The 10,429-nt window shown below is 48.4% G+C and overlaps 1 protein-coding gene across 1 annotated transcript; it reads right to left on the reverse strand.

Moving 5' to 3' along the window:
• Nucleotides 1-876: 876 nt before the first annotated feature.
• Nucleotides 877-10,405, reverse strand: LOC138109419 (estradiol 17-beta-dehydrogenase 11-like). The gene is made up of 7 exons (XM_069012767.1): nt 10,157-10,405; nt 8,239-8,346; nt 7,499-7,630; nt 6,752-6,858; nt 2,911-3,048; nt 2,533-2,649; nt 877-1,583 (listed from the first exon to the last, which is right to left on the reverse strand). Exons 1-7 carry the CDS (start codon nt 10,364-10,366, stop codon nt 1,496-1,498), a joined length of 900 nt encoding a protein of 299 aa, XP_068868868.1. The 5' UTR covers nt 10,367-10,405; the 3' UTR covers nt 877-1,495.
• Nucleotides 10,406-10,429: the final 24 nt, after the last annotated feature.

The following is a 10,429-nucleotide window of genomic DNA, read 5'->3' on the forward strand; positions in this document are numbered from 1 at the left end:
GCAATATGCAGCTCAAAAAGAAGCAGGGATGCAACCCCCCACATTTTGTCTTGGTTTTTAAATGGAAACCATGCCTAAGTATTCTTTAATTGGGTTACGACTCTTTTTAATGTCCTGAATTTTGTGAACCCCTTCTTTCCTTTCCTGTCTCGGCTGCAGGAATCTTGCACTGTGAAGTGCAAGAGCTGAAGTTGGGAAGCTGTGCTTTGACACACCCTGAGTGTCTTGTTACATGAATGTTCCATGGGCAAAATGGAAAAGAGTTGTGTATTATTTAAGCTGTCAACAGTGCTTCTACCTGTTGCCAGCTAAAAGCAGGAGGAGCTGGGTGGTGAGGGCTCTCCCTTTTCTGAAGAACCTGTTTACAGAACAGCTTGAAAGACTCAGGTGAACAGGACGGATTCCAACTGTGCCAAAGGTGGCATCTGTGCCTGGGATGGCTGCGGGCCAGCAGTGCCTGCAGCGGGTGGGAGTTGCATAAGTGGGTGCACAGATCCTCTGTGCTCTGGAGGGGTCTTTGACCCGTGTGTCATCAGCTGCTGCTCTCTTGGACCACAGGCCAAAGACCTTTAGGGGTTTCACCATCTGAGCAGGCCCCTGGCTTGTGACAAGGAGCTGTGTGAAGGCTCGTCTGGAGCCTTCCCCTGCACCCCCTGCCCTGGCACCGCCTTTAAGCCCTGGCCCTTGCATGGGCTGCACGGCCTGGCCCTGTACCTCACTGATCCTGACGCGGCTTCGCCCGTGCCCAGGGATTGCCTCATCCCTGCAGCCTGGGCTGGTGTTTTGGCAGACTCTGGCTGATCCTTTCAGCATTATGGCACCTGCTTCACCGTCCTTGCCTGGAACTGGTTACCACTTTCATTGCTGAGAGTCACCTTTGGGTTAAAAAATGTATTTATTTGTAATAAGGAGTGTTGATGCTGCTAATGCATAATTGATAAACATTGTAATTAGGCATTACATTACAAACAAGGCTGTATTATTTCAATAATACAAATAATTAATTCAGTAATGCTCATTACAAATGCACACAAAACTGTAAGTGTTCATTTGAGCACATTTTTTAAAACTTAAAATTAATAAATGAGGTGAAACAGGCCACCCACTTCCTCTATAAATTGCTTCTTGCAAGATGCTTTTGTTCAGGGTTGAGTCCAGATTAACATATTCTCAGGCAATCCCTTTGCACTTAACTAGGCAGCTGTGTTTTCCCAAACAAAGTCCCATAGGTTTTGTGGGAATTCCTGCCTGTCTCAGCACAATGAGATAGAGGTGATGGGATGTACATTCAAAGCAGCCCTTCTAGAGCTGCATCTCTGCTTTGCTAACACTCCCTGCTATGCAGGTGTGTCCCAGCTGCAGGTGTGGGATAAGCCCTTAGGTGTGCCTGGGAATGGTGGCCTGGAAGCACCTGCCTTAGCTCTGCTCTGAATCAAGCCAGCACATGTTTTGTCTTCTCTGGTGCCTCTGGGAAATGAGAATCAGTTCTTGATTTTCACTGGGTGCTTCTCTGCCCAATGACTGCATCAAACTTTGGAATGGCCAGCTTCTTCAGAACATTCAGAGCACGTTCTGGAAACACCCTGAAAGAGATAATAACATGAAGTTAAAAGCGGGATAGAAAAAATATAGAGAAAAGTGTCACTGCAGGTGAGGGAAGAGCTGGTCTGGTAGCAGAATGCATGCACACACATGGACTAAGTATTCAAGTGGGCATTATTTCCATAGCTGTCTTCAATCTCTGATTAATTAAAGTCCAGTCTCAGCCTTTTAGGACAGTTCCAATCCCCGGTATCTACAGGGAGTATGTGAGCTGCAATACTGCTGCAGGATCCAGGAAGGTTCAATATTGTACAGATGTAGGTGTGTATTACATTTCATGCTCTGAAAAGCAGCAGGTCTGTGGAAGGATGAGACATTAAAAGTGAGATGCAGTTTCCACTCCTAAGATTCCTTCTCTTAAGAGTTTTGTCTCTTTATCCCTCTGTCCTAAATTATGACAAAAAAAGCAAAGTTATTCTAAGTGTTTTGACAGCATCGGTTTTGACTTGCCTGTGCTTCTGCAGACTTGCACTCTCAACAAGCAGCTCTTGGAGTTGCAAAGAGATTTAAAATCTTTTTCCAAGTGTCTGGTGTTGGGTTTTGCAAACAAGAAACTACCAAATGTTTCATGAGATACTGTAGGATTTAACTGAGAAGTTAACTTAGTTGTTCAGATGTGAACTGCAGATTTGGAACTGGAGCTCTGGTAAAAACACCTCCTCAGCAGAGCAGCTACACTGGATAATGTAATAAGCTGTGTGAGAGGATAAATCTTGCTTTACATAGCAGAGAGCAGTAAAGCCCTTTTGAAGGAATGTTCTCAGCCTCCATGGCCTCAGTGCTAACATGAAGAAATAAACACTAATAAGCAGCAGGTCCTCAGCTCTTTCTGCAACTATGCTGACTCAGAAGTTATAAGTTTGAACCTTGTATACTCAGGTAGTTAGTTGTTGTTTCCACACCCATTGCTTAATTTTCCTTTGTACTTACATTTCAGAAAGCAAAGCAATGTTTAGCTGTGGTGGAACAAAAACCATTTTCTGGTTGGTCACTATTCCTTCCATCAGAGCCTCTACAACTTCTTCAATCTCCAAAATCTTTCCAAGCCTACACAGGAAAGCAAACATATAAGACCTGCAGTAGTAAAAAGGGGTGGTACCAACAGATGTAGGGGGCTTCACAAATGCACAACCTCAGGTAATTCAAATGCAACCATTACATGAGTTAAAGGACACTGCAGATCTTCTTTAGTCAATGATACACACTGTTGTTATACAGCCAGTTGGAACAGAGGCCTCAAGCTGGGGATAATATGCAGTGCCTTGATGCAAAGAAGGAAGCACAGGAATGCAGAGCATTGACAGTTACCTTACAGTGGGGTTTTTGACAAATCCAGTGTTTATAAAAACTGGACAAAGGCACGTTGTTTTTATTCCATCCTTTCCCAGGGCAGACAGCTCCTCTGTCAGAGCTTTATGAAATCCAACTGCAGCAAACTTGCTTGAGCTGCAGGAGGGGAAAAAGTACAAATGAGAAGGCAGAAATCCTATTTCCACTTTTCTACAACTGCAAATGGCCTAAACCATCATGCACTTACAGTACGGGCTAGGAGGCAAAAACCTCCAAATAATATAATCCAGCTGAGAGACAGAGCAGGGACTATTCTAACTTTCCCTGTGCCAGAGTGTAGTGGGGATTAGATATTATCGCTTTGGGGAGTAATTTTGTAATGCATAGCAGATGTCTCAAAAAAAGGCACTTTAATTGCAAACTGACAAACATCAGGAATTCTTAGAAAATTTCAACTGAAGTGCATCAATTGATGGACATCCTGTTCTTTCCCATGAGAGAAGATTCCTAGAAGGAATGCAGCTTGAATCTTGAAAATTAAGAAAGATGGGCAGGCTAGAAAGGGAGAGTAACCCTTGACTGTTTATTGTACCACAAAGGAGCATCTTGTAACAGTTTTGTGTGACTTTTGAAATAGAGGAGCATTATGCAAGCAAAACTGAGGCATGACCTGCCCTGGAAATAGGTGTGGGCCTGGAGTTTAAATGAACTCCAAAGAAAGGAGAACCACAGAATCAGTTTATTGACTGCTATGGATTTAGCGGTGTAATCCCAGTAAAATCCTGGCTGGAGAGTTCTCACACTGCTGACAGTGAGTGACTCTCTAAGAAGGAGTGTTCCCAGGAAAAGGCTGGCCTAAGAAGGAGTATTCCCAGGAGAAGATTGCTCTAAGGAGTGTTCCTGGGGGAAGACTGCTGCAGCTGGAGCTGCCTTTACAGAAGGCTAGATGTGATGCAGAATGACAACACACAGTCTAACAGGTTTTCGGTGCCTGCACCATGATTTTCCTGACACATTTCAAGTAGAAAAGTAATTTGATGTCATGATGGCAGAAGGTCAGCAAGATGGTTCTCTTAGTGAGAGGCTGTTATAGAACACCCAGCCAGGACAAACAGGCAGAGGAGGTGTTCTACAAGCAGCTGGCAGAGGTCTCATGGTTGCCAGCCCTTCAGCTTGCCAGATGTCTGCTGGAAATACAACACAGAAGAGAGGAAGCAGCCTAGGAGGTTCCTGGAGTGTTTGGAAGACAACCTCCTAACACAACTGGTAAGAGCCTACTGGAGGAGGTGCCCTGGTAGACCTGCTGTTTGTGAACAGAGGACTGGTGGGTGATGTGGTGGTTGGTGGCAGTCTTGGGCAGACGGACCACGAAATGTCAGTTTTCAATAGTGGGTGAAGTAAAGAGGGGCACCAGAAATTCTACCTTGGACTTCTGGTAGGCAAACCTTGGCCTGTTTAGGACACTGATTGATAGAGTCAGCCCTGAAGGGCAAAGGGGTCCAGGAAGGCTGGATAGGCTTTAAAAAGGAATTGTGAAATATTCAGCAGCAGGCTGTCCCCATGTGGTAGAAAGACAAGTTGTCAGGGAAAAAGACCAGCCTGGTTAAACAGAGAACTTAGGCTGGAACTTCGGGGAAGAAAACCAATGTATCCTCTCCAGATGGAGGGTCAGATAACTTGGGAGGATTATAAAGATGTTGTGAGGTTATGTAGGGAGAAGATTAGAAGGACCAAAGTGCAACTAGAACATGGCCTTAAAGACAGCAAAAAAGGTTTCTACAAATACAGCAAAAGGAGGGTCAAGGAGTGTCTCCATTATTTGTTGAATGCAGAAGGTAGTGTAGTGACAGGGGATAAGGAAAAGGCAGAGGAACTTAATACCTTCTTTGTCTTTAATATTGTCCAGTTGTCCCGCAGGATCCTCAGCTCCAGAGCTGGAAATTAGGGACAGAGAGCTGAGAGAAGGGCTCCCAATCCAGGAGGAGATGGCTAGTGACCTGCTGTGCCAATTAGACACTCACAAGTCTATGACTCCTGATGGGATCCATGCCAGAGTAATGAGGGAACTGTTGAAAGAACTTGCCAAACCACTTTCAATCACCTACCAGCAGTCCTGGTTAACTGGACAAGTTTCATCTGGCTGGAAATTGGCAAATATAACACCCACCTACAAGAAGGGTCAGAAGGATTATCTGGGGAATTACAGGCCTGTCAGCCTAACCTTGGTTCTGGGCAAGGTTATGGAAGACATGATCCTGAGTGCCAGTACAGGGCACATGCAGGACAACCAGGGGATCAAGCCCAGCCAACATGGATTTATGAAAAGAAGGCCCTGCTTGACCAACCTGATCTCCCTGTATGACAAAGTGGCCCACTTAGTAGATGAGGGGAAGGCTGTGGATGTGTCTATCTAGGGTCTATCTAGACTTCAGTTAAGTGTTTGACACCATCTGCCACAGCATCCTCATCGAAAAACTGGTGGCTTGCAGCTTGGGTGGGGAACCCTTCAGTGGGTAAAAATCGGGCTGGATGGCTGGGCCCAGAGAGCTGTGGTGAATGGAGATAAACCCAGTTGGCAGCTGGTCGCTAATGGTGTTCCCCAGGGCTCAGCTCTGGGCCAGTCCTGTTTAACATCTTATGGATGATCTGGACATGGGGATCGAGTGCACCCTCAGTAACTCTGCAGAGACACTGAGTTGGGTGGAAGTGTTGATGTGCTCTAGGGATGGAAGGCTCTGCTGGAGACCTGGACAGACTCGATCTGGGCTGAGGACACAACTGCAGGAGGCTCCATAAGGTGAAGTGTGGGGTTCTGCACCTGAGCCACACAACGATACAGGCTGGGTGAGGAGTGGCCTGGGACAGAAAGGGACACCTGGGGGTGCTGGCTGACAGCAGCTGAGCAGGAGCCAGAGTGTGCCCATGTGGCCAAGAAGGCCAATGGTATCCTGGCCTGTATCAGCCAGCAGGACCAGGGCAGGGGTTGTTCCCCTGTACGCAGCACTGGTGAGGCCACGCCTCGAGTGCTGTGTCCAGTTCCAGGCCCCTCACTTTAAAAAGGACAGTGAGGAGCTACAGCATGTCCAGAGAAGGGAAACAAGGCTCATGAAGGGTCTAGGAAACATGTCTTATGAGGAATGGCTGAGGGAGCTGGGTTTGTTTAGTCTGGAGAAGAGTAGGCTCAGGGGAGACCTCGTGGCTCTCTACAACTCCCTGAATGGAGGTTGGAAGGAGGTGGGGTCGGTCTTTTCTGCCATGCCTGCAGTAAGAGGAATAGAGGAAATGGCCTTAAGCTGAGACAGGGGACATTCAGATGAGGTATTAGAAAAAATCTTTTCACTGCTAGGGTGGTCAGGCACTGGAATAGGTTCCTCAGGGAGGTGGGGGAGTCACCATCCTGCAGGTGTTAAGGAGGCATTTGGATCTGGCACTGGATGATGTGGTTTAGGGGTTACAGTGGCAGAGCTGGGTGGATGGTTGGACCAGATGATCCTAAAGGTCTCTTCCAACACTGATGATTCTATGATTCTATTTTTATACTCTACAGTCAATGCCACAATGGTGAAAAGATCAAAAGCTGCTCAGTAAGGGTTTACTTGACAACACTACAAAAATTACAGAATAACTACATTCTAAGAAGGAGAAGGGAAGAGGATACCTTCTTTGCTAAGCAACAGTCTGCATTGGTGGCGGAGAGAAAACAAGGAGAATCTTTCATTAGTAGATGTGTCACATGACTATTCTTTTGTACAAACATTGCTCCCGATTCAGTCAGAGGTAAAAACTTGGTACTTTCTTATGGAGAAGATGCAATTAAAATTTTTAAAAAATGAAGCAAGTTGATTTCAAAATCACTTACCAATATGCCACCATGAAAGGAGCCACAAAATGACCTGCAGCTGAAGCCACTGTGACAATGTGCCCGTAGTTGTTGTTCATCATGACTGGCAGAAAAGCTCTCGTGGTCTTGGAAGTCATTTAAACCAAGAGGCAGAAATGCAGGGGGCAGGAAGGAGGAAAGGAACATTGTTTTCTTAGGCAGACTCAGCACTGACCCTCAATGTCATTCACTAGGTGGCCAAAGCTATCCCTAAAGCTACGAGCTGCACAGCACCTCAGATTCCCAGAGCCACAGGGATACCTGCTCTCTGACCACTGGTGCAGTTGGCAACCTGCTCTCCAAAGGTTTCAGGAGTTGGCTATAAAGAGCAGCTGGCTTTCACATCTTTCCTTTGCTGCTTTTAGGTTTCAGGTGTCAGCAGAAATGCTGGCAGGGTCTCACCACCAGCACGTACAATAAACCACTTGGCAACTTATGGCTTCTCTTTTCTTCTGCCCCAAACAAGTACGGCTGAACAGCTGAAACCCTCCCACCCTGTCAGCCCCGACACCTCTGACAGAGGCCCGTGTGTGCTGCAGGTGAGGCTGTCACCAGCCAGCTCAGCTCAGCAAGAGGCTACTCCAGTTCCCCAGCAGACATTCTGCTTGTGTGACCCTGTACTATACAGTTCACTTGGTAATTCACTGCTAATAATGGTTGGTCTAAATTGCCTCCCCAGTGACATTCCCAAAAATCTGTAGCTATGGAGATGGTGGTGGCCCTTACCCACATGTGACCAAGAATGTTGACTTCAAACATCCTTTCTATCTGGTGGTCCTGAGTCGAGAGAAAGTCGGCAGCTGTAATCACACCAGCGTTGTTCACCAGGATGGTCACGTCCCCAATCTCCTTTTTCACCTTTTGGAGAGAAAAAAAAGCCCCAAATTGTGTCTGTCACTCAGGGGGGAAAAAAATATGCGAGGGTGGGGAAGATGAGCCATAATTAATTTCATTCTTATCATCGCATCTTTAAGGGAGATGAAGATCATCCCACATTTCCAGATGTGGCAGGAACTGCATAGGAGAGCCAGGAAATCTGGTTTGGATCTGATTCTTCTCCTTTAATTACTGCCAGTATTTACTGTGTTCTATGCACTGTGCATAGTATGGACTGTGTAGTCACAGCTGGGACCATGGAGGTACAGACTGTTCTGAGGCAGCTGGACCACAGCCATTACAATAAAATGTTTCATTTGTCCTCGGTGCTGTCTGTGTTCCTTCAGAGGCTCGAACCCTAGAGAGCAGACTTGGCACCAGGCTGTGATACACTGGAGCCTCCCAAATAGGATGAGACTGGCTGTGATCTTGGAAATGCTACAACACTCCGTGTACAGAGAGCAGCGAGGAGTGGGGAGCTTCCAAGGCCTTGCAGGATTTGTGTACAACACCTCTAGCCTAGTTTCCCGGACTTTTCTGGAAATCCAGCGTGTTTGGGAAAGCCTTTGACCGTGCCCCTGCTGCCCCACCTTGTCTGCAGCACTGTAGATCTCCTCCCGTTTGCTGCAGTCCACCACAAAGGTTTGGACAGTGGCTCCCAGCTTCTGGCATTCTGCTGCTGTCTCCTCAACGCCATGCTGGAAGAGGCAAAGAGAAAGACACCGTGCACAGCTGTCCCCTTGCCACGGCTGAGCGGCAGGGGCTGAACATGGCCCTGGACTGAGCAACCACTGCCCAGCCCCAGAACAGTTCATGGCTACCCAGGGAAAGAGCTGTAGGTGGGGTTGCTGAGATGACAGCCATTCCAGCCTTAAATTTAGGATCTGTGTGTAGTGACAGCCAGAAAGGCAGGGTGGCAACACGAGTGAGTTTGGCTTGGTAAGGCACACGTAGCAGCAGACAGGGGGCACACGGTGCCTATCGCAGCACAGCAGGCAGCACTGTGAGTGTAAACAGAGCTCATACAACACAGGCCTGGCTGACACCCTGAGGTGTGGAGAGTGGCTCTATGCACTTCTGTATTCACATGCTGGGTGTGAGAAGAGAGGTGCCCTCCACAGTGCACAATGTAGAAAGATTTTTCTTTCAGAATGACCTTTGACACACACAGGTCTCAAGCTCCCCAAAGTCATTACATCAACTCACTAAGCCAGAGGAGAAATGGCTTTGTTGTATCCCTGTTCCCAGGTGCCAGAAGGCCATGCCAGTGGCCTGTGTAGTGAAAAGCCCCAGGTCACAAATAGCCTGGGAGAGCTCAGCAGTCCCTGTGGTGAGTGACTGGGCAGCTGCCCTCAACACCAGCTGCTGTTTAATGCTGAGAGGCCCCAAGAAGGAGGCCTTGTCAAGGTAGTTGGGTTGGAGGATCATACTCATAAATCCTCTGGAACCCACAGCCTGCCTTGACACTGTATTTCAGTTCCTGCTGACACCCACGCTTACAATCTATTTCCCAGCACTAAAGCCAGGTGTCGCTCGCTACTAAATTTATACCTTAATCCCCTCATTCCATCTAGCGAACATGAACAATTCTCTGCTTTGCTGCAGCCCTGTACACTTTGGAAGAGCAGTGCCATGCCTCCTCCCACCCCTCCAGTGTCTGCTTAGCCATAATGGGTACCACGAACAGACACTGAAAATGTTCAACACTATCTTCCCTGTATATCCATCCTCTCACTCAACCTGTCTCGGGTTTGGGGTATTTTTGTTTCTGGTGGGCTGGGTTCTGTTTTGCAGCTTCATGGTGAACTCCTTTGCTGACCCACTGTGTCAGAAACAGGAAGCGCAGCCTCTCACCCTCCCTGTTGCACGTACACCCAGCATTTGGCCTGGATCCCTTCTGAGTACCATGCTGGATGTTTGTATCTGCCCATCCTCCAATTGCCACGGCTTTTTTGCATTCCAGTCAAATCATCTGAAATAGAGAGATTGGGCCAGTGTAAACATTTAGTGAGGAGCCATCTACGCGTGTATCTGCCTGGAGGGCAGCCGGGCTCACACAGCCCAGCACAGTGATGCTGCTGATAGGAGCGCAGAGAAAACACATCCCCCAGCAATGCACAAAAAACACCTGAGGCTACAAAGAGAACAAGTGAAGGCAAACCTGCTCCTCTGTGGAAACAGCCTTCTGGTCTCAGCGGGCTTTCCCTGCCAGCCCAGGCAGCGGGTCCACCAGCAGCTTCCTGAGCGCTTCTTTCCCTCTCGCAGGTGCTCTGCCGGGTGCTGCCTGCTCCCTCCCGAGTAGCACCGAGTGACTGTGGGACCAGAGCCCCACATCCTCTGCTGCAAGTGGGGCCAAACGCTCTGCTGGCACTCAGCATCCCAGCCAGAGACCGATGGGAGCGGGCTGGAAGGAGGCGATGGGGGTGCAATGCGGTGCCGCCCTTCTTACGCCCTTAAATTCCCCGTGGACTCGGTGGTTACGGAGTGAGGACACGAGTGTGCCATTACCTTATTGATGTCCCACAGAACCAGCCTGCTCTGGCGCTTGGCGAACTCCAAGGCGGTCGCTCTCCCGACGCCATGGCCAGCGCCCGTGATAAGCACCAGCTCCCCGCTGAGAGACTTTCTCCTCACAGGCACGAACAGCTTCACAAAAGCCTCCAGGTAGGAGTAGAGGAGCGTGGCCAGGAACAGGAGAAGCTCCAGAAACAGATGCATTGTTTTCCCGGAGCTCCTTTGAGGACCGAACGGCGCCGGGACCCCCCCACTGCCACCCGCCCC

This window comes from Aphelocoma coerulescens, chromosome 4 (assembly GCF_041296385.1).
Source record: "Aphelocoma coerulescens isolate FSJ_1873_10779 chromosome 4, UR_Acoe_1.0, whole genome shotgun sequence".
Lineage (NCBI taxonomy): Eukaryota > Metazoa > Chordata > Aves > Passeriformes > Corvidae > Aphelocoma > Aphelocoma coerulescens.